The sequence below is a fragment of the Xenopus tropicalis genome, chromosome 3 (genome assembly GCF_000004195.4).
Source record: "Xenopus tropicalis strain Nigerian chromosome 3, UCB_Xtro_10.0, whole genome shotgun sequence".
Classification (NCBI taxonomy): domain Eukaryota; kingdom Metazoa; phylum Chordata; class Amphibia; order Anura; family Pipidae; genus Xenopus; species Xenopus tropicalis.
Genome location: NC_030679.2, coordinates 86,520,026 through 86,545,811, shown reverse-complemented (window position 1 = coordinate 86,545,811; position 25,786 = coordinate 86,520,026). Strand labels below are relative to the sequence as shown.

At 36.5% G+C, this 25,786-nt stretch overlaps 1 protein-coding gene across 8 annotated transcripts in view; it reads right to left on the bottom strand.

Annotated features, from left to right (window-relative positions):
• Nucleotides 1-25,786, bottom strand: part of LOC101732997 (collagen alpha-1(VII) chain) — a 190,409-nt gene that overhangs the window by 92,454 nt on the left and 72,169 nt on the right. For all 8 annotated transcript variants that reach the window (XM_031899082.1, XM_031899081.1, XM_031899075.1 and 5 more), the window contains exons 45-64: nucleotides 25,063-25,095; nucleotides 23,806-23,877; nucleotides 22,378-22,437; nucleotides 21,703-21,738; nucleotides 19,732-19,812; nucleotides 18,310-18,345; nucleotides 17,375-17,419; nucleotides 15,721-15,792; nucleotides 14,348-14,383; nucleotides 12,271-12,297; nucleotides 12,096-12,137; nucleotides 11,895-11,975; nucleotides 10,836-10,874; nucleotides 6,338-6,376; nucleotides 5,906-5,977; nucleotides 4,992-5,024; nucleotides 4,554-4,622; nucleotides 2,978-3,007; nucleotides 1,730-1,765; nucleotides 426-560 (exon numbers count right to left, since the gene is read on the bottom strand). In XM_031899082.1, the coding sequence (XP_031754942.1) occupies nucleotides 426-560; nucleotides 1,730-1,765; nucleotides 2,978-3,007; nucleotides 4,554-4,622; nucleotides 4,992-5,024; nucleotides 5,906-5,977; nucleotides 6,338-6,376; nucleotides 10,836-10,874; nucleotides 11,895-11,975; nucleotides 12,096-12,137; nucleotides 12,271-12,297; nucleotides 14,348-14,383; nucleotides 15,721-15,792; nucleotides 17,375-17,419; nucleotides 18,310-18,345; nucleotides 19,732-19,812; nucleotides 21,703-21,738; nucleotides 22,378-22,437; nucleotides 23,806-23,877; nucleotides 25,063-25,095 (1,074 nt within the window). The remainder of the gene's footprint in view (nucleotides 1-425; nucleotides 561-1,729; nucleotides 1,766-2,977; nucleotides 3,008-4,553; nucleotides 4,623-4,991; nucleotides 5,025-5,905; nucleotides 5,978-6,337; nucleotides 6,377-10,835; nucleotides 10,875-11,894; nucleotides 11,976-12,095; nucleotides 12,138-12,270; nucleotides 12,298-14,347; nucleotides 14,384-15,720; nucleotides 15,793-17,374; nucleotides 17,420-18,309; nucleotides 18,346-19,731; nucleotides 19,813-21,702; nucleotides 21,739-22,377; nucleotides 22,438-23,805; nucleotides 23,878-25,062; nucleotides 25,096-25,786) is intronic.

The following is a 25,786-nucleotide window of genomic DNA, read 5'->3' as shown; positions in this document are numbered from 1 at the left end:
CTTTTCTGGGTCACATATTATAGACATCTCTTCAAGTTTTTGGAAACAATTTTTTTTAGCTAAAATGGTATCATTTAGATCTATGTGTATATGTTAGGAAGACTTCTGTGTATATGCTAGTAAGACTTCTATTTTTTAGGTTTCCTTTCCAGTGCCGGGCCAAGCCAGCCAGGCGCCCTTGGCAATTCGGCCAGCTTGCCCCCCCATGTGTGCATGTACACGCATAAACAAGCGAGTGCACAGACGCACACACACGTGGCAGGGTTGCTGGGGCAGCTGGAAGAGGGTAATGTGGTGGGGCAAAGTGCCCGGAACTAGGGGTAAGTGGAAGAAGAGGTATCTATCTGGCCCCCCCTCCGTTGCGCCCTGGGCAGGTGCCTCTTCTGCCTACCCCTAGTTCCCTTCTCTTAAAGAAAGAGACTTACAGTGAATTCTGGTGACTGTTTATAAACTTGCTTCTTCTTAGAAGTTCGGTCTTTCTTGGAATTTGTTAGTTGCTGAATTACATCAGCTAATCCATTTTGTATAATATGATCAGTCAGTTCCTTCAGTAGAGACAGCTATAACGGATAAAGAAATAGGTGAATTTCTCAATACAAGTTTAACCTCTGCTGCCACACAATATACAAAGGGGCATTCATATGCTTATTCATAAGCTTTAAGCTGCTGGGTTTTTGTGCTTAATAAATACCAAAAAATCAAGTTTTTGAACCGTAACTCAAATTTTGGGAGTTTTAGCACAGAAATATTCGAATCGTGAAAAAAATTTGAATTCGAACGTTGATAAATTACCCCCTAAATCTGCCCAGAAGTGCTAATTTGTATTACACTTTTAGTGAACTAAACAGAAACATACTCTTTTTTTTCATGATAAAGAATATTCTTACAGGCAATTGTTTTAATAACAGCTGCATATATCTCCCATCTGCCCCTATCTGAGTAGTCAGCTTTTAATCCTGGACATGTGGTGATGCATGCCTAAATATGGAATAATTACTGTTATAACTGGGAATAACTGGGTGTCTGGGTGTGCTGCTTACTATATACTGATTTTTTTTTTTTTAATATATTTTACTAAAGAAGAATCACTGCAACCTGCAGAATTGTTTTATTCAGTTCTGGTGATTTTATCAACAGCTCAAGGTGACTTAAGTTATGCAGAAAATATTTGATTTAAAAATTATGACAAATAGATTCAATTAGATGTGTACAGATGAAAAACTCTTCTGTTTACAAATGTATGTAATAATACATTTTGAATGTCTAATTGTATAAAGATAAATATTTCAAAATCTAAAATATTTTGATAGGAACTTGTGCAGTTAGTCTCATTGGTACTGTTCCTTATCCCCTTATAAGAACTGTTTTATCGAATTTTTTTTTTTATAAATTTACTACATATGCCAAAGATCCCCAACCTTTTTATACCGATGAGCCTCATTTAGATGCAAAAAGAGCAACACAAGCATGAAAAAGATTCCTGGGGGTACCATTGAGAGCTATAATTGGCTATTTGATAGCCCCTATATGGGGCTGGCAGCCTACAGAAAGCCCTGTTTGGCATTATACTTGGTTTTTATGCAACCACAACTTGCCTTCAAGCCAGGAATTCAAAAATAAGCACCTCTGAGGCTTTGAGGCCACAGGGAGAAATATCCAAGGAGTTGGGGAACAACATGCATGTTTCTTTACATTATAAAACAATCTACAAAGGGAACAAAGGACTTGCCTTAATGCCATAAGATTCAAATAGCCTTTCGAAATCCTGTAGACAGAGGACATAATTATGGTAGGTATATGTCAAGCAGCATAGATTCAGTGTATTAAAAACAATAACAACTATTATTACAAGGTACTAGTTTGTAAAATACCAGTATTTTTTAGTGCAACAAAAGAGTAAATATAGAAAACTAAAATTGTAATTATTTTCTTCTTGTTTACCAGTGCAAACAGATGAAAACTTGAGCATGCACTAATGCTATCCAAACTTGCACCAAAACTCAATGCTTTGCAACCTGCAGCAAGTAATGATAAATTATGTGCATCTGCATTTGTGGAATGACTAGCAGCCTGGACATGATCGTAATACCAGGATTCCTTTAAGGAACAGTTCAGTGTAAAAATGAAACTGGGTAAAATATTATCTAACATAATAGCCAGAACTTTATTTCCTGCTTTCAGCTCTCTAACCTCTTAGTTAGTCAGTGACTTTAGTGGGGGCCACATGGGAAATAACTGTTCAGTTAGTTTGTGAGCATGCAGGTCAGATTCAAATGAAAACTAACTGAACAGTTATGTCCCATGTGGCCCCCACTAAAGCCACTGACTAACTAAGAGGTTAGAGAGCTGAAAGCAGGAAATAAAGTTCTGACCTCCAGTCACTGATTGGCTACTGACTGCTAACAGCTTGGAGAGCTGTAGCAGGAAGTATTGTTTTGGCCATTATGTTAGACATCTGCCCACTTCAGCCCTAATAGATTACATTTTTGCCTAACTACATTGGACACATTTTTTATTTTGTGCAGTCTATTTATTTGACCCAGTTTAATTGTAACACTGCTTCTTTAAGTGGTTTGTGTCCATAGCCACAAATGACTTGCTTTTTAAGTGACTTTGTGTCCATATTGGTGCATCCCACATAAGTTGCAGCAGGCACTAAAATTAATTGTTAGTAGATATGCATATTGCCATTCAAACACTGAATGTACATCTGTGTTTTCAGGTTTAAAGGATGTAACAATCTAGACAAATGTTGATTTAGGGAAAATCCTATAGCTCTAAAGAAACCCCTTCTAGAATGCATTTTGCTTAATTCAATTTAATTACTTTTCTTCAAACACAAAATAAAACATGAGACCACAGCTTATTGTGTCCCTCTTCATATTTGCATTCATACAGGTGAGTAGAAACTGGATTGTCTTTTACCCTATAGGTTACAATAACAACAGCACTCAAAGATTACTCATCAAAATCTTACCTTCATTTCTAAATCTGTGCAAGGAGGTCCCTTAAGAAGAAAACATACAGGGAATTAAATAAATACAGTGTTAATAGACAGAGAAGGAGATGTATTCGAGAAAAAGAGATAAGATGATGATCTGAAATAGGAAAAGGCTCACGGTTAAATGCAGATAGATCTAGATTTTTGGATCTAGGAAATGGCCATCCTTATGGGTAGCTGTATTAGTCCACTGCCAGAGATCAAAGGAGGAGGTTAGATGGAGAAATTCAGATGGCCAAGACTGAGAAGGGTCATCTAGATGGCAATTGAAATCTCCCAAAATAATTGCAGGGGTGTCAAAAAAAGAGAGCCAGTATTCAAAGTCAGAGAGGAATGTAGCCAAGGAGGTCTGTAAACAACTGCCACAGCAGTGTGGAACAGTGTGATGCATTTTCATTTTGTCCATTTTGAGATTTTCTCAGTGTTGTTTTTGTCCACATTGCCCAGTTTTGTATAGCTACCATTGCTGTTTCTTAGCTAGTGTTTTAGTGCTTGTGTATCTTGTACTGTAAATCGGGGCACCGAATCCAGGATTCGGGGAAGATTCTGCCCTTTTTAGCAGGATTTGGATCCATCAGAATCCACGTGCCTGGCCAAACCAAATCCGAATCCTTAAAATCAAGTGACTTTTTGTCACATACACATTGAAATAAAAAAATATTTCACCACACGCTAAGGGGCACATTTACTAACCCACGAACGGGCCGAATGTGTCCGATTGCGTTTTTTTCGTAATGATCGGTAATTTTGCGATTTTTTTCGGCGTCTTTACGACTTTTTCGTATTTTTTGCGATTTTTTCGGCGTCTTTACGATTTTTTGCGTAAAAACGCGAGTTTTTCGTAGCCATTACGAAAGTTGCGCAAAGTCGCGATTTTTTTGTAGCGTTAAAACTTGCGCGAAACGTCGCGCCTTTTAAGTTTTAACGCTACGAAAAAGGCACGACTTTGCGCGCAAGTGTTAACGCTACGAAAAAATCGCGACTTTGCGCAACTTTCGTAATGGCTACGAAAAACTTGCGTTTTTACGCAAAAATCGTAAAGACGCCGAAAAACTCGCGTTTTTACGCAAAAATCGTAAAGATGCCGAAAAAATCGCAAAAAATACGAAAAAATCACAAAATGTTCGTTTCCAATCGGAATTTTTCCAATTCGGATTCGAAATCGTGTCTTAGTAAATCAGCCCCTAAATGTGCAGTTCTCCTTAACCCCTTTGTGACCTAATTTGTATACAGGATTCGGTTCAGTATTTGGCTGAAACTTTTACAAATAATTTGGGCTTTGGCTGGATCCCAAGATAGTGGATTTGATGAATCCCTAATTGTAAACTTTAGCCTCTTCATGCTAACCACATTTTTAAAAGAAGCCTTTCCTCATTGGCACAACAGAAAAACTGCAGGATAAAATCAATGGAACATACGTACTAGAAAGTAGCAATTAGCAAAATCATGCACCATGCCTTTTTTTACCTGTGCTTTCAGTATGGTTGGAGTGCCTCACACAACACAAAAAGTTGCTATACAATAATTTGCATGTGTTACCTCATATGTTTACCTGAGGTCCTGGTGGGCCTTGGTTTCCTATTTCTCCTTTATTTCCCTTTTCACTTACAGTTAGGCCTACCTAATGAAAACACAGACACATTATGGCTGCTGAGGTTAAGAAATCTTCAGTCACCATGCACACCATTGGCATCTTGCATTGTGTTATCCAATTGTAGGGCATATAGAGTAAAGCTGGCCATACACACACCAATAAAATCACACAAACGCAGTTTTGGACTATGCGTGTTCTCTGAATTTTTGTACCATGGAGATCGGCCATGTAGCCGATCAGGCAGGTTAGACAATTTCAGTCAGAAAATGATAAAATCTGTGCATATATTGTGTATCTGACAATATCCTTAGGGGACCTACAACACATTTCCAGTCTCCCAGTTAGTGGTGGCAATATTAATGTTTTTCCAAATATTAAATGTTTTGAGATGCTTACATTTCCTGGTTCTCCTTTTTGGCCTGCTTCTCCCTATGGTTAAAAAGAAGGAAAGATACTATTATTTATCTCTTCATAGCAAATACTATCAGCATATCTATAACATTGCCAATGGCGAAATGCGGAAATTCTCTGCAAATCCATGCCTGACGAAAAAATTCATCACTACTTATAAAGTAGGGAACTTAACAATTTCAGTTCAGGTACATATACTCTAAGAGCTAAGTTAAAAATAATTCATAATATGTTAATTTTAAACTAATACTGACCCAAAAATTGCCAGTTTATAACTAATGCAGCATTAAGCCCAAACCACTGTATATTTGGGGTTATGAAAGTACTGCTTAGGGCAAAAGTAAGTGCCATTTCCTGGGTGTGGGGACTTGGGAAAGACACTGCTGAATTATCAAAATTTACAAATGTGAATTAAACTTTATGACCACTAAAACTGGAAAAACATTTTCGGAAAATGTTAAATTATAAGAGGTATCTTAAATGAGGGGTAAAGAGGGTCACTGTTTCTAGATTAAAATTAAAAAAGTAACAGGACAGAAGAAAAACCCATAAAAAACCAGAAACCATTCTTTATCAGAAACAAAGTTATCTTTATATAGCACATAAGCTTTGACAGACTGAGTATAAACTAAGGTGGCATGCAGATCTCTATATACAGTCAGTTAGGCTTTAAATAATAAATATTTCATAAAAACATGGAAATTACTAATTTGCAGATGTCAATCACTTTTAGACTGAACATTAATTTAAAGTAATGTCATGCTACATAAGAGGGTACAAACGTGGTCTTTTACAGATAGCTGAACTTTTCCTCACAAAAATTCATAAGAGTTGCCCACTTTTGTTTTTCACTGTACGAGCTACAAACTCACTGCTGGATACTGTAAAAAATGACTCACCTTTTGTCCAAGTAACCCAGGATTCCCAGGCTTTCCATCAAGGCCATTTTTTCCAGAAGAACCTGGGCTTCCCTAATAATAATAAATCAATAAGTTATAATACTCTACTGCAGAAGAGCTGCTGCATTTATTTAATTAACTTACTTGGTTATGCTGAACAAAATAAAATTCTGTCTTACATAAAATCCTAGACTGAAGTGGAAGCAAAACAATATTATCTGTTTCTTTATATCTAAATTATTTTAAAAGCTTTGAGGTATGACTTATTTTCGGGAGAACCCCAGGTCTCGAGCATTCAAGATAACAAAGCCCATAACTGTATCACAGTTGCACTTTAAAAATTGTGCACAAAATCTGAAGAATTATTACAATAATTACTGCATATTATTATACACATTTGTCATGAAACTAACAATAACTTCCTGGGTATACCTTTTCCCCTTTCATTCCTTTCTCAGAAGCGGACTCCAACTACGAACAAGAAAAAAAAGCCAAACATTAAGTTAGATTTATTCAAGAAAAAATGGCAGCCATTTAAGTCCTTTTAAGACTGAAATACTTTTTTGTGGTGGTCTGCCCTGTGAAACTTCTAGTTCAGGGGCCCCCAAACTTTTTTTAACCCGCGAGCAACATTTAAATATAAAAAAGTTGGGGAGCAACACAAGCATGAAACTAGCAAACTACAGGTGGTTCTGTTTGGCAACACACATGGCCGTTATGCCTCCAATACTTACACTTAGAAATTCAAAAATAAGCACCTGCTTTAAAGGAGCTGTTCAGTGTAAAAATGAAACTGGGTAAAATAGATAGACTGCACAAAATAAAAAATTTTGGTCTATATAGTTAGTTAGGCAAAAATGTAATCTATAATGGCAGAAGTGGGCAGATGTCCAACATAGTAGCCAGAACACTACTTCCTCCTTTACAGCTCTCTAAGCTGTTAGCAGTCAGTAACCAATCAGTGACTAGAGGGGGGGTCATATGGGACATAACTGTTCAGTAAGTTTGCATTTAAATCTGATCTGTTTGCTCACAAACTAACTGAACAGTTATGTCCCACGTGGCCCCTCTAAAGTCACTGACTAACTAAGAGGTTAGAAAGCTGAAAGCAGGAAGTTGAGTTCTGGCTATTATGTTAGACATCTGTTCACTCCAGCTTTTATAGATTACATTTTTGCCTAACTAACTATATTGCAATTATTTTTTATTTTGAGCAGGCTATCCATTTTACCCAATTCATTTTTACACTGAACTGTTCCTTTAAGGGCACTGGGTTCAACATCAAAAGGGTTGGTGACCAACAAGTTGCTCGCAAGCCACTGGTTGGGGATCACTTTTATAGTTCAATTGAAAATGTTGCTAAAGAGTGACCCTGTTCAAGTCCTCTGGGAAGACCTCATTTACTAAGTTTGAAGCAGGGTGCAAAGTGCACATAACATATACAAACTGTCACGTTATTTACCCCCTGCCTGACACTTAGGGGCAGATTTACTAATCCACGAACGTCCGAAAAGCGCCCGAAGGCGTTTTTTTCGTAATGATCCGTATTTCGCAATTTTTTCGTAAATTGTTGCGACTTTTTCGTAGCCGTTACGTCTTTTTCGTAAATTGTCACGACCTTTTCGTAGCCGTTACGACTTGCGCGAATTGTCGTGACTTTTTCGTAGCCGTCGCACGGGGTACGAAAGTTTCGGATTCATTCAAGCTTCAGTATCGTGACTTTCCTTGGGCCAGGTTGGAGCTGCAGAGTGCCATTGAGTCCTATGGGAAGCTTCCAAAATCATGCAAAGTCTGAAAGGTTTGCCCGCCGTTTACGAGCGCTCAATACGAAAACGTTGCGACAATATACGAGCAAATCGTAACGGCTACGAAAAAGTCGCGACAATTTACGAAAGAGTCATAACGGCGACGAAAAAATCGATAAAAATACGAAAAAGTCGCAAAATGTTCGTTTCCAATCCGAATTTTTCCCATTCGGATTCGTGGATTAGTAAATGTGCCCCTTAGAGGCAGAATAATCAACATCTGGATTTTCATGGTTTTAGAGTTTTTTGAAACCACAACGAAACTCTTTTCTACAAAAACCACGAATGTCTAGTCATTTACTGAAAGATCCAAATTGAAAAAAGGAAAAAAACTCAAAGCGGAACGACCCCCCGAAAACCTCTTAAACCACGAAGCAAAGAAAGATCTTCCAGTGCTAAAAAGGACACCTGCCATTGACTTCTACATGATCTTGACAGCTTTTAGATGGTGTAGTTTTTCCTTCAAATTTGTCACAGTTTTGCCGCATAATGAATGGTGAAAAAATTGCGCTTATATCCGTGCCAAAATTATGACCAAACCTACACTGTGACAGGTTTATCTTAAACAATGGCGGAATTGATTTAATTTCTCTCTGATGAGATTAGGGACTGATACCCAAAGGCTCCAACACGTCTGCCCTGGCCTGATTGGAAACAATAGGTAGATAATCCAGTTACCCTGGCACCTATATGTCTCCCCACCCCTGCATAGAAACAATAGGGGCTTGCTGGGAGAATGGGCCCACAGGGACATAAAAAGAGCCCCAAAGAGAGCTTGGGAGTCAGTCTCCAGAGAGAGAGAGGAAAGGATTCCTGCACTTCGGATCAACCGCTTCAGTTACTCTTCGGCCATTATTTTCTTCAGACTGTGGAGTTACTTCTGTGGGACTTTGGAACTGCCTTTTTGCTATTTTACTTCTTAGAAGGATTTGTCGCTGTGTGATGTCATTGGACTTTACAAAAATAAAGTGCGTGAATGCTACACGGTTTCTCTCCAGTGTTTGAGCCTACACTTGTTAGGTCATTTTCATGACATACACCTATATGCACATAACCTGCTTTACCTGCATGTTAAAAGACATAAGCTTGACAAAGAGCCTGAACTGAGCCAAATACAAATAAACAGCAACAAAACATATTTACTGCAAAAACTGATTTTGATGGAGAATTTAAACTTTAGCTTTAGCATTGCAACTAAAAGTGTCATTACTAGCAGCAAGATAAGCCATACAAATGATACTGTGAGCTAAGGCCTACATCACTATAATCTGCAGCAAAGTGATAAAGTGTTTTAATTAATTCCATAGAAAATACTAATTAGAAATGTATGTTTAGAATTGCACTATTTGTATCTTGCCAGTACATTAAAGGAAAATCACTGATGTTATTTTCTTGTTTATCAAACTTGCATTTATTTATTAAGTGATACTGACAGGTTTCTGGAAATTTGTTTGTATTCAGTGAATTCTGTAACACAGCTCAGGGCTTTTTTAGTACTCCTTTTGACTACCTTTGCTGTTGACTACCATTCCCTGGGCATCAACATACATTGCTTCCTTCATACTGGATTAAAGTAAGGTATGAAGCTTTGGCAGGCTAACTACATACTTTACATTAGCCTATCTGCACCTAACATTTTCCCCAGTTTAGCATGAAGGAATATTTTACAGCCTTGGGCAGCATAAAACCCAGAAGCCAAGGTTAAGTGAAACAACATGAAAATCAACACGAAAAAAAAAAGATATCCTAAAAAATGTAGTGAATACTACCACAATTCCTACGTTTGACACAAAAAAATGTATTATAATAATTTGTATTACATACAATTATTACATATTCTGTAGTGCAGTAAAATAAATGTGTATACATTCACAATACAGATGAGATAACATAATACAATTGATACAAGAGTAAGGTACAAGGTAAGAGGGCCCTGCTGGTAAGATTAGGAATTAGCAAGGTAAGAGATGTGATATTGAGTACTGCATATAGCTGAATACAGCTATGTTGGGCTAGATAGAGCACAAATACCTTTAGGCAGGCACACCATCCAGGGCCATTTTAATATATGGGCAATAGCCCAGGACTGCCCATGACTCTGGCCTCACCATCAGAATTTGAACAGCTATAATGTTTGATTAAAGCTTCCTCCAAAAATGGCAGATCTCTCATTTTAGAGCTCAACATAACCCTTTGTTTTACTTTCTGTTAGAACAAATGTTTCTAAAGGATATATTTTTAATAAAAAGCTGGTGTTTTTCTTTTCCCACCACTATTGGTACAGACTGGCGTATTTACTATTTCAGTAAACACAGACTTTTTTTTACTGTATTTCCTACCTTATTGTACTGAAGTTCCCTGCTTGAGGGTAATTATTGGAGCAGTTGTGAGGGCCCACCAATGAGATCTTTGCCTTGGGCCCACTGGTACCTTTAAGCGGCCCTGACCCCATATCGCTCATTATCTTCCCCCAACTATCCCATAATTTGGATGAACAAGTTAGAGTTTTCCAGAAGGCACAGGATGGTAAGTAGCAACTCTTGTAATTCACTCCCCCCTATAAATTCAGCTTTCAACAGCACTGTATTTATGATGAATGAGCTAGGGGCGGTACATAGGTGTCCTCCACCCCCAATCTCTAACCACCCCCTCACTTGCATGTTATTTAAATATGCATGTTAGGGAGTGCAATATGGCAGGTGGTAAGGAAAGGGCACTGCTGCCTAACCAGCATTGTCACTGGTTTTTGTAAATGACTCTTACAGTGTGGATATGTCAATAAGACATGCCATGCAAAGGGTTAAAGGTTAAGAGAATGAAGCTTCTGATTATATCCAGAGAACATTACTTTCTTGCGGGGAGCTACTTTTTAACTGTCTCAGTAGATTAAAATACTAAATGATGATATATACTAATGTTTTTAGAGAAGGTATGAGATAAAGGAATGGTTTCATGCCCATGAACCTTGCTCTAGGTTCATATGCATGAAATGACTGCATCCTAAGCAGATGTTTGTGTACTGTATAGATGTTTGCAGAGTACTACTGATATGAGACATTACTGGATGTGATGAAAATAAACTGTATGCAATTTGTGCAGTATGGAGAAACTTCAAATTATCTTACCGGTGAAGCACCAGGTGGTCCTGGACGGCCTTCAGGTCCCTTACAAAAGAGACAATGATAATAAATAGACTGTATGTATGACAGGCAGAACAACATTCTCCATGGTGTAGCTATTAACAGATTCTATTTAAATACTGAATGTGATATTGAGGCAGATAGCATGTTACTATAAAGCCTCCCTGTGTTTCTCTTACTAGCTAACCTTCCAAGTACAGCATGTATTACTCATCTGTCTCTTTTATTAACCAGGCATCAGCATGAGAAAGCAAATATTGTTTTGGTTTGTGTGCTGCACAGTGAAAATTTCCTAAGTTATACAACTGTCAGTTTCCAATTGGTTTCCAAATTTGATTGCAGCCCCAGAGCACACTTAAAACATAGATTCTTAGATAGTTCATGAACAACATCAGCTAGAGTGGATGCCCAGGGATGATAGATACTTTTGAACCATGGCAAACCCAGCATATGTGGTAGTAACCACTTCTCTAAGGGGCATTTTTGATCTTGCTGTACTATGTGTTCGAAATGTAGAATCTGTGGTACTGGCAGTCAGCACTCCACACTCTACAAAATGTGACAGGTAGGTGGTTAAGAACTCTGACCATGTGCATCTTTTGTTTGGGCCCTCAACAGTTCATTAATACATTCTCTATAACTAGTATGGAGGCCACTGGGCTACAAACTAGAAAAGGTAGGTAAAAAAAAAACCTAATGTGATCTAGAATCACCTTTCTGAAATGCAAACTATACCAAACACCAATATAAAGAAAACATTTCTAGATACTAAGATTCTAAGATATCCTTGCTGAACCCTGTATGTATGATGTGAAACAAAATTCTCTCCCTAAATCACAACTTATGTCATTGGAAATCATGCTGTAAGTTTATTATAAAACAAACACCAGAAAGAATTCTTTAAATATTAACTTTGGAGTCAATTACACTTAAAACAAGTAACAAAAAGCTGCTTTTTTAGTGAATAGTGAAAATTATTTCAAATGCTCTCAGTGTCATCTACAGTCTAAAATGTGGCAAAGTATGTTTGATAAGTCTACTTACTCTGGGCCCTGGTAGCCCCGTGTCTCCTTTTTCTCCTTTAAAACCCGATTCTCCTGGATCTCCCACCTCTCCGGGTTCTCCCTACAATAAATATTGTCCAAATAAATATTATGTTACTGTTCCAAAGTGAATTCCAGTAGTCATATTTTCACTGAATATATTTAAATGCAAATGTAGTTTATTATTCGTCATATAACAGACCTTTTCTCCTTTGACAAGCACACTTTTGTCTATTTGAGTCACCTGTAAAAAATATAAATACATGTTTATCTGTCTTAGGAAAATGTAAAACATTAGTATATTTTTCAACAAACCCGACTTGATGGTTCTAGAAATTAATGCAAATGAAAACAAATATGACAAATAAAGTACCTACCATTGCCCCAGGTGTTCCTGGCTGCCCCTGTAAAAATGAGATTACAGTGAAATAAATTCTTCAGTTAAACACAATAATAAGGACCCTATGGCATAAGAAACTGTACTAATTCCAGTAATAGGGAGCTGCTTAATGCTTATCCAACAAGCTAAGCATATTCTAGCGCCTCTTTTTTAGGGAAATATTTTTTACAAGCGCAAGAAAATTGTTTGTGCTATGCCTTAAGACTTAACTTTTATTTTAATGCTCATGTTAAAACCATCAGACAAAAATTTGATTTGAAACCACACCCAAATTCAAGTGACAAATAAATAAATCAATATAGATAAAAACATTTCATCTAACACTGGCAGGCATCCTGTTGTTCATTAGTCAATTTCACAATATGTTTTACAGAGGAATTTCAAAAAGAATAATTCATTAAAACAGTTCCATTTGCCTCCGGATGTTCATAGGGATATAGTGGGGGAAGAACTCCAGTTCATTAAGGGGGAGGGATTGTATACACATAAATATATAAATAAGTAAACCAATAAGTTAGTGTATGAATAAATAAATAAATATAGTTGAGAGAAGTTCCTAAACTCAATTCAGGTTGGTCACCACCAATGGAGCTGATTCACAATGTCGGTAATACAATTAAAGTGCACATGCAGTGTATTGTATCAAATTAGTAATATAATCGTAAAGTGCACCAACTATCTAGTATTGCTTAGCCGCAGGGATGATTCACTGATACAAATGACTTGTCAGTACCTTTACTATAGCACAGCCTGTGATAAGCTGAGATTGCTGACTGGGCTTACTGCTGAATGGGGTCATTGACATTATAGCATGGCCTTGGCGAGACAGGATAAGTCAGTTGGGCATATCTGAGTGTGAAATAAGGCTGGGAAACCAATACTAGATAGTTGGTGCAGTTTACGATGATATTACTAATTTGATACAATACACTGCATGTGCACTTTAATTGTATTACCGGCATTGTGAATCAGCTCCATTGGTGGTGACCAACCTGAATTGAGTTTAGGAACTTCTCTCAACTATATTTATTTATTTATTCATACACTAACTTATTGGTTTACTTATTTATATATTTATGTGTATACAATCCCTCCCCCTTAATGAACTGGAGTTCTTCCCCCACTATATCCCTATGAACATCCGGAGGCAAATGGGACTGTTTTAATGAATTATTCTTTTTAAAATTCCTCTGTAAAACATATTATGAAATTGACTAATGAACAACAGGACGCCTACTGGCGTTAGATGAAATGTATTTATCTTTATTGATTTATTTATTTGTCACTTGATTTTGGGTGTGGTTTCGAATCAATTTATAAATTTTTGTCTGATGGTTTTAACATGAGCACTAAAATAAAAGTTAAGTCTTAAGGCATAGCACAAACAATTTTCTTGCGCTTATCAATTTGATATTGGTGGAAGACACCGTGTGCAGGCCAGGAATACAAGCAAATACAAATTACAAAGTATAGTAATGATAACATACTTTCTCTACCCTTGCTAAATATTTTTTACTCCTGAACAGACCCCCGTACCCATCTAGAATCTTCTGTTTTGGTATTCCTTCAATGCCTACTCTGCCATCTGGCTAAGAACAATTTAAATAGCCACAGACAGGGGGATGCATAAGAGGCATTCCTGTATAGACAGATCTTTCACCAATACCAATAGCTGTTTTGCTCCAATGTAGATAATTTTTTTTTAAATAAATGTGTTCCTTTACATAGTAAGTATATGGGTTTTGTAGTGGTTAGTGACGCAAATTACAGCAATTTTTCTAGGTGGTTTGTATGCCTGTGCTTCTTCCATGGTCTGTTTGGTTGGTTTTTGAAATGCATATTTTCATAGATTTGGGAAGTTACAAGAATTTGGGACAGTGGTGTTACCTTATCCCTCTAATCATCCTATTTACCAGACAACTACTTCAACAAATCATTCTGGGATATCATTTAAAAATGCCATGGCATGTAAAGATTGTACCTGAAATAAACTCCAGCATTAATGACAAAGGCTAACTGAAGATTTAATGATTATGTTAAAATGCTTTACTTACGGCTTCTCCTTTATCACCTTTTTTACTATCTATGCCCTGTTGATAGAAAAAAACAAAGTAAAATCTTTGTAATGTAAACAAATCATGGGCAGGACATAAAAAATAAATATTCCAAAACTACAGTTAAAAGGGTTGAAATGACTGGATCACAGATTGTTAATACAATTGGAATAAAGTCATGTTGGTTCATTCAGATTATCTGAATCTATTTGATCATAATCAGGAGTAAAAAAAAGATCAATCTGCAAATACCAATAAACACAAATATTTATTCGCTCCCTAAATATACTCCCACATACCCACAAATCCTGCTCAATTTCATCTATAGATGTAAATTATCACAGACCAGTCTTTATAAGAGACATTTTTCAGTGCAAGGCAAGCCTATTTATTAGAATGGGAGATCTGCAAAGATAAAACTGAAGCACAAATAAAAATATACATTTATTGAACAGCTATTAAGCTTAAAATGTCAAAACTCCTCAACTTCTCCTGACATAGAGAACTTATGAAGGGAAAGCAGTTTATTTAGTCATTCAGAAAAAAACTCACTTTATATAGTGCAAGTGTTAAAGTCCTTAATAAAATGTTAAAGAAGGGAAGGACACAATATCTACTGTAAGTGAAAGATCTTTTAGAACTGAGAAGAAACCAGCATTATGTGGCCTCTGTTTAGAGGTTAGCTATGTTAGACATAGGGATAAGGCACGTGTGCAACAACCATCATTTGCATCTTTGTAAGTGTGTCAAGGTATGTCAAAATGCATCTATTGGGTTTATATGCATGTTTTAAACACAACTTAGGGCCTGATTAAGATTGCTTGAGCCTTGGGGCTTCCTCAACTGACACAAGGTTTTAGGGGGAAAAAACTTTATTTATTAAGTTATTTTCTCCTGAGTGGGCTTTCTTAAATACATTTTTAGGTGCCAACCTTCACACTCAGAGGAAAAATACCTCAACTAACAAGGTTTTTTTCCACGAAACCCTGCGTAAGTTGCAAGGGTTGAATGCCTTATGAATGCACAACAAGCACAATAAAATGCAACATGATACATTTACAAAAACTCACAAAAAATGTTACTGCTAGAAAACCCAATTCTAAATGCACATAAGAATTAACAGGCAAACTAAAAGAGAATCAGCTGATTTGTTTAGGTGCACTCAAATACACAATAAAGCCTACATGTAACTCTCTTAATATACTTTAATATAATACCATGCAAAATATAGAAAAGATGATTAAGGTATCTAATGTAGATTCTCAGGCAACACCAAATTGTTTAACAATCCCCTTCAGCACTTTTTTTTTTACACATTGGTATGCTTGTTTGCCATGCATCTATGAGTTGGTTTATAATAGCATACTACTTACATCTCTTCCAGGTGGCCCCATATCTCCTTTTATTCCAGTATCACCAATCCGGCCAGGCAGTCCAACAGAGCCCTGGAAAGGTGTTTTGAACAAAATATATTTACAAACAAAGTTTCATATAGGTAAAGAAACTGCAATTCCACTATCCTATTTGTACAATAAACTCTATAGTAGAAAATAATAAAATATTATAATATAATAATAAAAATTGTTGTATTTTCTTGAATTTATTTGAAATAAATAGCATAGAAATGATTTGTGAATTAATATTATTAAAAAATATCTCAATGTAATTTGGTCAACTAACAAAGTACTGAATAATACAAAAATCCAATTCCATTTAGGCTAATTTTAAGTAAAAAATGTTTTTTGTTTTTTTATATAGCGCTGACACATTTATGCAGTGCTTTACATAATTCCCATGTACATCCCCTATACATCATTCCCATCAGTCCCTGCCCCAGTGGAGCTTACAATTTATCAAGTCTCTATCGCCCAGTATGGTCAATTTTATCAGGTGTAAATTAACCTACCTGTTTGTTTTTTAAATGATGGTGGACACCAGATTACTTGGAGGAAACCCAAGCAGACACTAAGAAAATATACAAACCCCTTGCAGTGCCCAAGGTGCAATCAAACTCAGGATCCCAGCACTGCATGGCAGAAATGCTACTCACTTTACCTCTGCACTGTGCTATATATTTATATCATATATAAATGTATTGTATAAAGGCACTGAATATCCTCATGGTGGGGGCCTGAATATGCTGCCTCGTCTTTTTTTTCTTCCACTCCAACTCTAGCCCAACTGTATACTTTGTATGCATTGTGGTTGGAGGTCAGTGCATTTACTATAAATGATTAGTACAGCCATTACTTGTCCCCACAGGAATCCAATGAGCCACCCAACCCTTCAACTTCTCTACTTCAACTACAAACTGTGTTTTCCCCAAAAGCAATGAATGATTTAGATAATAAATGAATGAAAGACATGAGAGAGAGAAGCGTGAAGGCCGAAGAGTAGGAACAGAAAAGCAAATTATGAAGATACAGAAAGGAGTAAAAGAATAAAGAAGGGTCCTGTCAAGAGGCAGAAAAGAGTAACTGTCAGTTAGATGATAGGAGACCAAAGCATTATATGATTAAGTCTACATCATGCTTCAGGTAGCGAGTTTTCGCATATTGTCTCACCATGTCCAGACAACATTTTTTAAATGTTAAATCTTGCCTCTTGGTGGTGCTAGCTTGCAAAGACTTGGCAGCAAAACAATAGAAAATCCATAGACCATGCTCCATCTGGTGGTGAATTCTGGTATTTTTTTTCCCTGTGTTAACTGGAAGAGCCATAACGTAACGTCATGGAAAGGCAATTGGCTACATCTGTACTCCTGTTTAGTGTGTGAGCATACTGAACAGTTTTAATTTTAATCTCACAAACAGATGCACATGTGGAATACAGTTTACATGTTATGTATGCTTGTCTGTGCTTATCCCTTCAAAGAAGGTGGTTTAATATCTTTACTAGCATTCTACTACAAGCATAGATTGCTAAAACCCAGGAAAAAGCAAGAATAAAATATTTGTAACACTTAACACTCAAACACTGCAAAACCAGTGGTGGCTATGTGCAGTGTGGGTAACAAATATACATTACCCTTTGTCCCTTTTCCCCTGGTTCTCCGGGGACACCTGCGTCTCCCTAGATAATGCAAGAGAACAAAAAGATGTAAATAGGATATATATACCTATAATTTAGGGCATAATCATTCTGATTAATTTGATTATTTTTTTGTGAATATTGTTAAATTACTAAAGAGTCAGTTGAAAAATCTTTACTGCTGAATAACATTGGTGTTTGCTGGGGTGGAGTGCGGGGTGCAGTGTCCACTGTAGCTACTGCCCCAAGTGTCCTGCACCCCCCACACCTTGACACCCTCCCCTGAGTACGCATAAGTTAAGCTTACTTTCAGCGCATCAGGGGAGGGAGACCGGGGGCCCAGTCCAAGCCTGGGTGTCTGTTTCTATAGGTTATTATACAACAGGCCACTTGAATACTCCAAGCTTTCTTTAATAATCCTGCTTCAAAATTTATTAATTATAACAAAATCTTGAACATATGAGAAACTCTGCTACCTAAAACCCATTAAGATTCTAGAGAAATTGATGGGGGGCGGGGTATATCGGAAGCATTCAAGCAAGTCAATGTTAAAGAGTTTTTTTTGTTGAGATTTTAGCTTCTGCCAGCACAGATTTGCGCACAACTGCACATAATCAGGCCATAACCTGCTGTAGTACTAAATGGTGGATGTTGTGCCTGTAAATGCTGCTGGAGCATGGGGCATTAATGGCATATCCCCTCTGGCCTAGATAAACTATGTTTGACATTAGCCAGGTGTGTAAAGAAAATGCTATGTTAGCCTTAATGTTAGTATTCAGGTTCTTGGGAAGGGAAGGTAATCCCACTGAAATGTTATCTACGTTTTTCACACTTTATGACTTTAACTTGACAGGCATTTAGAAAGCATGTAGCACAACAAAATTAACTTACAGAAGGTTTGTGCAAGAACTTTAATTTATGCAGTTTCTTACCTTCTCGCCTTTGTCCCCATTTAGTCCTGGTTCACCCTAAAGATGAAAATATGTGTTGTGAATGGAAAAAAAGAAAACTCACTATAAAACAGACACCCTTTCTAACTGCACAGGTAACATAACCAATGCTTATGAACATTTAAATTTAATGTAACATTTAATGAAAGAATGTAATAAGGGTGAAATATTTGCCCGGATTCAGTAACCAGTAAATGATTGGTAGCTACAGGTGACTAAATTTGTAGCACACATTGCACCTTTTATTACATTACCCCAAATGTCATTTCTAAAATATTATACCTAATTACTGTACAACTAATTCACTTTGTGTAACAAACCTTTACTAGTCTTCTTGGGCAATGGAACCACAATATACTTAATTTAAATGATCTCTGAGTGACCCAGATGAAACTAAATTAATTTACATTTTATTGTTAGGACACACATAGCCTGCAATCATATGTGATGAATTATCTATATAGTTTAACAGCTTGCACCTTCACATGCTGAAAGATTTAATTTTTGTGCCATAAAATACAAATGCTGTTAAATAATTGTTATTACAAGTATATCCAAGACCCCGTACCTCTATACCATATACCTATGTACCATGTACCATATAACCTGTAAAATACATTATAAAAGGGGTGCTTAGTAATGTCACCTGTATCACATGATATAATGTATACCCTACTTTAAACTTTTAAATTACTGTATAAAGGTACTTGCTATTATACCTTTGTTGCTTTATCACTTATACTATAGATTATGTTACTAGATATGTTAACTTGCCAAAGGCAACTGGAAATGTGCCCAATCTATGCTTAAACTGATTTTATGTTTTTTAATATGGTGCAGAATTCAGTTTGTTTTAAAAAGAATTGCTATATTGAATGATATAGCATTTCCATGCATTAGCCCTAACACACCTAAGAAACCCACTTCAACATATAATAGCCAACAAAATCTGTATTTTTTCATGACCATTCATGTTTATATTTAGGAATGCCATATATGTTCCTTAATTTATTTTGCTTCCATTACACAAGGCACAGTCACTGGAACCCACCCTAAAGTACGGTTTGTGTTTAGAATGGAGCTCTGTATAGATGGTTACCTAGATATTCTGCCTTATATTTGTCATTACGCATGTGGCTACTATTTCAGTTAATGCAACTGCCCATTTTTTGTGCCCAAACACAATTTTTTTCTACTGTATTTATTTTCGAGCTGCAAAGATAGAGTAGATGTAATTAAGGGATCCAGACCTTTAATGCTTATAAAAGTACATGGTGCCACACTAAACAGTTACTTACATAGCTCCAAAGGTATTTTTCCAATTTGCACATTTTGTTTTATATGAAAGGCTTGGACACATTCATAAAATTAGTGTCCTGTGAAGACTAGTAGGTCTCTACTTACATCTTTACCTCTTAGTCCAGACTGTCCTAGGGCACCAAAGTTTCCAGGCTCACCCTTCTGTCCTTTGTCTCCAAAATCTCCCTATTTTAAGATATAACAATAACAATAAGTTTCAGTAAGTGTAAATAAATACCTTGAATGTGATGGCTCTATAGTAGGTCTTTAAATTCAATTTGCAATACATAATATTATATTGTTATACAGGAAAATATGCATCAAGGGGGCCCTTTATTTCTTAGTTAAAATGGAGGAAATCCATATCAACTGTGACATGTGTCTGAGTCATCCTGCTCACTATGTCTAGCAAGAGCAAGTTACAGGAAGATAATATGTGGTATGTTATGTTTACCATCTGGCCCCATTTCCCAGGAACCAGTCCTGTTTCAGGACCTTAGTCTTTGGACAAAAGTGTCCCCAGGCAACTTCCCTGCCCACTGGCACTTTTGCATGCAAGCCAGAGATTCAAACTCCCCCTGTGTGCTGAATTGCTTAAAAAAGGGTTTCATGCCTGCGCCGCAGTTTCTTATCAGTACCCTTCCTGTAGTAAGGAAAGGCAGAAGTTAATACTCTTCTGTTTATTTTCTTACTATATTCTTGATATGTTAAATAAAGATAAATCAAAAGATCAAAGGAGGAAGGCAAACAAAGAGGAAAAGCAGGTATAGAGGGAAAGAGCAGATGAATGAATGAGTAGTATAGTGAGGATGGGTAATACAGAGCAGTATAATAAGGAGTGAGAAGCAGAAAGCAGTAAGTGTGAGCTTTAGCCTATAGGATAAACTCATGTAAATGGGACAAGCCCATGTAAATGGGACTTTTCTAGGAGCCTTAAGGAATTTCTTCCCAGAATCCTGTTATGACTTATTTGCATACGTATGAGGCAGTCTCCTCAATCCTTTTAGTTTGTTCGTGAATCCCCACTCCTGGCTCTACCTAAGCTGATCAGAAAACCCTGCACTACCCTGATGAGCCCCAAAAAGGGCGAAACCGATCTGTAGTTGGGAATCTGATCAGCTATTATCCTGGCTTCTGCTTTAAACCCAGTGGGTGAGCTTTAGCCTATAGGATAAACCCATGTAAATGGAACAAGCCCATGTAAATGGGACTTTTCTAGGAGCCTTAAGGAATTTCTTCCCAGAATCCTGTTATGACTTATGAGAACTGAATGAAATGGGCTAAGCAGGAGAAAACATGATAGCATAACAGAGAGGGAAAGGATAAGAGAAAGTGAATAAGGAGATACCAGCAGAGAGAAAAGACAATGTTGTAGTTCAGGGGTGCAGTTCATTGTGCTGAGCAGCTGCAAGCCAATCTGCCATTTTTGCTTTATTCTGCTTTCTATTTTAGGGAATTTACGCATTAAGGTGGCTTTGCATTTATACTGCTACCTGACTGGGAAATAAATAGGAAATAGACGCTGCATTTAAATTCTGGCTATTGCGTTTATAATTAACTTTGCACTGCATTTGTATGTGGTCTGTATACATGGTCCACAAAAAGCTCCAGTAATGCATGTTTAGAAATGGTTGCCATGAAACAAACCTTGGAAATGTTGTCTGATTTATTTCTACCTATCTCACATAAAAAATTACTTGTAGTACTTTTTAGTAAAGAGGAAATAAATAAGTATAGTATAACTATGGGGTGTCGTTATAAGGGGAGTGGCCAAAAGGGCATGGTTTAAAAAAAATGTATGTAGCACACTGCAATGCTTAAGTATCTCCAGATTATACTTTGAAAATCTGGTAAGGTCCTTACCTGCATTCAGTCAAAAAAATACTTTTGATATTTTAGATTTTTATAATAGAGCCCTTTATGAAAACAATAACATGAAGCCATTTAGGTGTCACCTACATATACACATAATTATTATGCAACTATTAGCAACTATTTAGTATATTCCAATTTAAAAACAAATTCACTTGATAATGCCACTACCCTGTTATGCAATATTTTCTTAAAGGATCTTACTTTGGGACCTGGTTTTCCAGATAATCCTATGTTTCCCTGTAAAACAAAACAAAAACAAAATCAGTTTCATCAGCAGGGTAATCATTTTTTATACATAAAATGACTGCAAAATGATGTGCTTCTGCAAGTCCTTGTGCCTCCCTATGCCTCAGACTTATATTGGCTCAAAATGGCTGCATAACTCAGTGTAAAGTGTTTTTTACTGTTATTCATGCTCCATTATAAAGATTCAAAGAAGTATTGTAATTATATTAACAATTCTATTCAGGGGGTATCCATTTACAGTACATGGAAAATATTTTATATAAATACAGGTTTGGGATCTATTATGTGGAATATTTGGTACCTGGAACTTTCTGGATAAGGGGTCTTTATGTAATTTGGATCATAACACCTTAAATCTGCTAAACAACATTTAAACAATAAATAAACCCAATAGGATTTTTTTTCCATCAATATAGATTATGTATCTTAGTTACCATCAAGTATAAGGCACTTATACTTGATGGAAATTGGACTATAAAACATGGCCCTTTTGTAGTTTCGGCTTCCCGGATAAGGGATCCTATACCTGTATTATGTCTTATTATTTACATTATTTAATGATTGTAGTTTTACATTTCACTTCCTAAAGTAGATTTAATAGCAGCTCTACTGTTAATTTACTGTACTTACTCTGTCACCTGGATCTCCCTTTAATCCAGGCTGCCCAGGTATACCATATCCTGGTTCTCCCTAAGAAAATAATTTCACAAATAAAATGCTTTAAAAAAACATGACAGCAAAACTGAAAGCATTTTTTAGAAATCATTACAGTGATGTACAATATTTCCCAGCAATATGCTGTATATGCATTGTAAGGGACCTGTTTGTTCGTAATTGTGTAAATATTATATAAATCAATTATTAAATATGTATATGCATTGTAAGACACCTGTTTGTTGGTAATTATGTAAATATTATATAAATCAATTATTAAATATGTATATGCATTGTATGGAACCTGTTTGTTGGTGATTATGTAAATATTATATAAATCAATTATTAAATATGTATATGCATTGTATGGAACCTGTTTGTTGGTAATTATGTAAATATTATATAAATCAATTATTAAATATGTATATGCATTGTATGGAACCTGTTTGTTGGTGAGTATGCACTGCACAAGGCTTAGCTGCTCGTCAGCAATCACAAAACTACAATATGCATATTTTTAGTCCCAAGTGGGATTGCTGGGATTTCTCTTACAGCTTGATCTCTACAGTATTTCTCTGCATAAAAATAAGAACTAAAAAAATAAAGCATTTAAATCATTAAAAAAAATTTCTTCTCACCAAATATTTCTTTTTCAGCAATGGGTAACCTTTTAATTGTAACATTCAATGATGTAAAAATAAAACGCTGGGACCCCCTGCAGAAGAATCTTTGGAGGGGCCAAGCATGCAGAGCAATCTACCCCCTGCAGCCCTCTGCTCGTGTCCCCACCCACTCGTGCCATGGTAGGAAAGCAGTTGCAGGGGATTTTCTTAACTAGAGGAAGTGGACCCCATGGTCCTGGCCCCCTATTCCTTTATAGTTATGCCAATATTAACATTGCTGTAGAAATTGATCTAAGGAAATTCCCTATTATACTGTATTGCTAACTAGTGATGAGTATATTTTTTCACCAGACTTGGATTTGCAGTGAATTTCTGCATTTTGGCAAAATTTTGCCTTAAAAATTCACGGTTGCATCAAAAAAAGACGCAATCACATCAAAATAGCAGCGGTTATGTGAAAATAGCCATGGTAGCTTTAAAATAAGTGCTGATGCGTCAAAAAAAGGTGTGTGGGTCAAAAAAAACATGCCATCCGTTTCATAAATTTATCACTGTTTCATAAATTTTTCCATAGTTTTGCGAAATTTTCCTAAAAGCAAAATGGGACAGATTCGCTCATCACTATAGCTAACTTATATTTCTATTATTTAACTTATTTCTATAGTTCAGCTGGTGTTGTATAGCTGCAAGAAATCCTCCATGATAACCGCCCAGGTAAAATGTAAAGACTGATTTATAAAAAGGTGTGGTCAGACAGGCTATGATATATATATTTGTATACCTTAATTCCTTTATCTCCTTGACTTCCCATAATGCCTTTAGGTCCAATTGGCCCAACTGGTCCAATATCACCCTGTCAATGCATTAGATTACAATTACCAGGAAAAAACAGTAAATAAAAGATAAGTTCAAAATTCATTTACAGAGCCACATTCCTACAAAACAGGTTATAAAAATAATCAACAATCATGTATTTCGAAAAATGTACCCAGCATTTGTAAATACAAAAAAGGTAAAACTTATTATGTGGTCAGTGCAAAAAAAACAGTAACTATGGCCTTAAGAGCGCAGAGTGAAATGATATTTTCTTTTTAAAGACAGTATGATTTTTTTATTTTATTATTGACAGTAACTAAAAATGCTATTTCTGGCAGATAGGTCAGAGTACAAAATGTCTTTGGAACTCTATGGGACATATACTAATGTTCGTATTTCTTTTTTTCCCTCAATTTCTGTTTTTTGAGCTAAATCTTAAATTTTTTGTTTAAAAAAACAACACAAATTTTTGTGATTTATTAAGCACAAAACCACAAAAACAAAAAAAGTGTTATTTGTTGTTTTAAAAACCTCTAAAACCATGAAAATCAAAATGTTATTAAATCTGCCCCAGTATAATTAATTCATTTTTGTTGTATTATCTGTGTTTATCTAATGTACACACAACAATCAAAACTGACCCTTGTATGCTACCCTTGTAACATCTGGGTACACATAGATGTATTTATGTAAAAGAGCCAGTAACTCTGTTCTAAACTTCTTAAGGTCCCCATACACGGGACGATTGTGGCTGCCGATTCGGCAGCTTATCGGCCCGTGTAGGGGCAGAAACGACGGCCATACCCGACCAATATCTGGCCTGAAATTGCCATATATCGATCGGGCAGGTTAAAAGATTCATTCGGATCGGGGACCGCATTGGCTCGTTGATGCGGTCTCCGAACTGACTGCCCCATTGCCGCCATTATAATTCGATTGTTTGGCCCCAGGGCCAAACTATCGAACTAGCCTACATGTTCCCTGATATTGCCCACCCGTAGGTGGGGATATTGGGTGAAGATCCGCTCACTGGGCGACCTCGCCAAGCGAGCGAATCTTCACGTGTATGGGCACCTTTAGTGAGGCATCTCTGCCACAGTAGTTACAGGTCTGTGGCATCCCTTAGTGTAATAACACAGCGCTTTTAAACAAATTAAAATTGTTATATGGCACATTAAATAAATGTGCTTTTAGTAGGTCATATAAAATTAAGTATACTTACTCTGGCACCTTTTTTACCAGAAGGCCCAATTACCTGTTGGGTGTAAGAATCATTAACAATTAGAGAGGCACATAAAAGGCATCATTTTCATATTTTCATATAGTTGCACTCGACACCACTCAGTCCTTCCTGCCTTTCCATTCCGAATATAGTGCTACTGTTGCAGGGGAATCCTGGAGTTACTATCATCTCCTGACAAGGTAGAAATGATGGCTGGCAAACTACAGTGCAATTTCGTCCAATTTGTTGTTGTGAGGGGCCCCGTTATTTAGGATGGTGGCCCTCTGTGTATAAATGTATATATATATAGATACGAGTTATGGAAGCACTCCTTCAATGTGTTCTCGATACCCGGGTGCCAGAGCAAATAATGTAAAGCAGTAGAATAAAGTGACAGCACTCACGGGAATTTTTCATAATCAAAAAAATAGAGATAAGAAAAATCAAGTTACGTTGAGGTGAGGTTTTATTGATCCTACGTTTCGGTTTCTTACTGGGACCTTCGTCATCCCTGACGAAGGTTCCAGTAAGAAACCGAAACGTAGGATCAATAAAACCTCACCTCAACGTAACTCGATTTTTGTTATCTCTATTTTTTTGATTATGAAAAATTCCCGTGAGTGCTGTCACTTTGTTCTACTGTATATATATATATGTATAATAGATTTAAATAACATCTTGCAATACTGTCTCACAGAACTCAATATCGACATCGCGCCTCTAC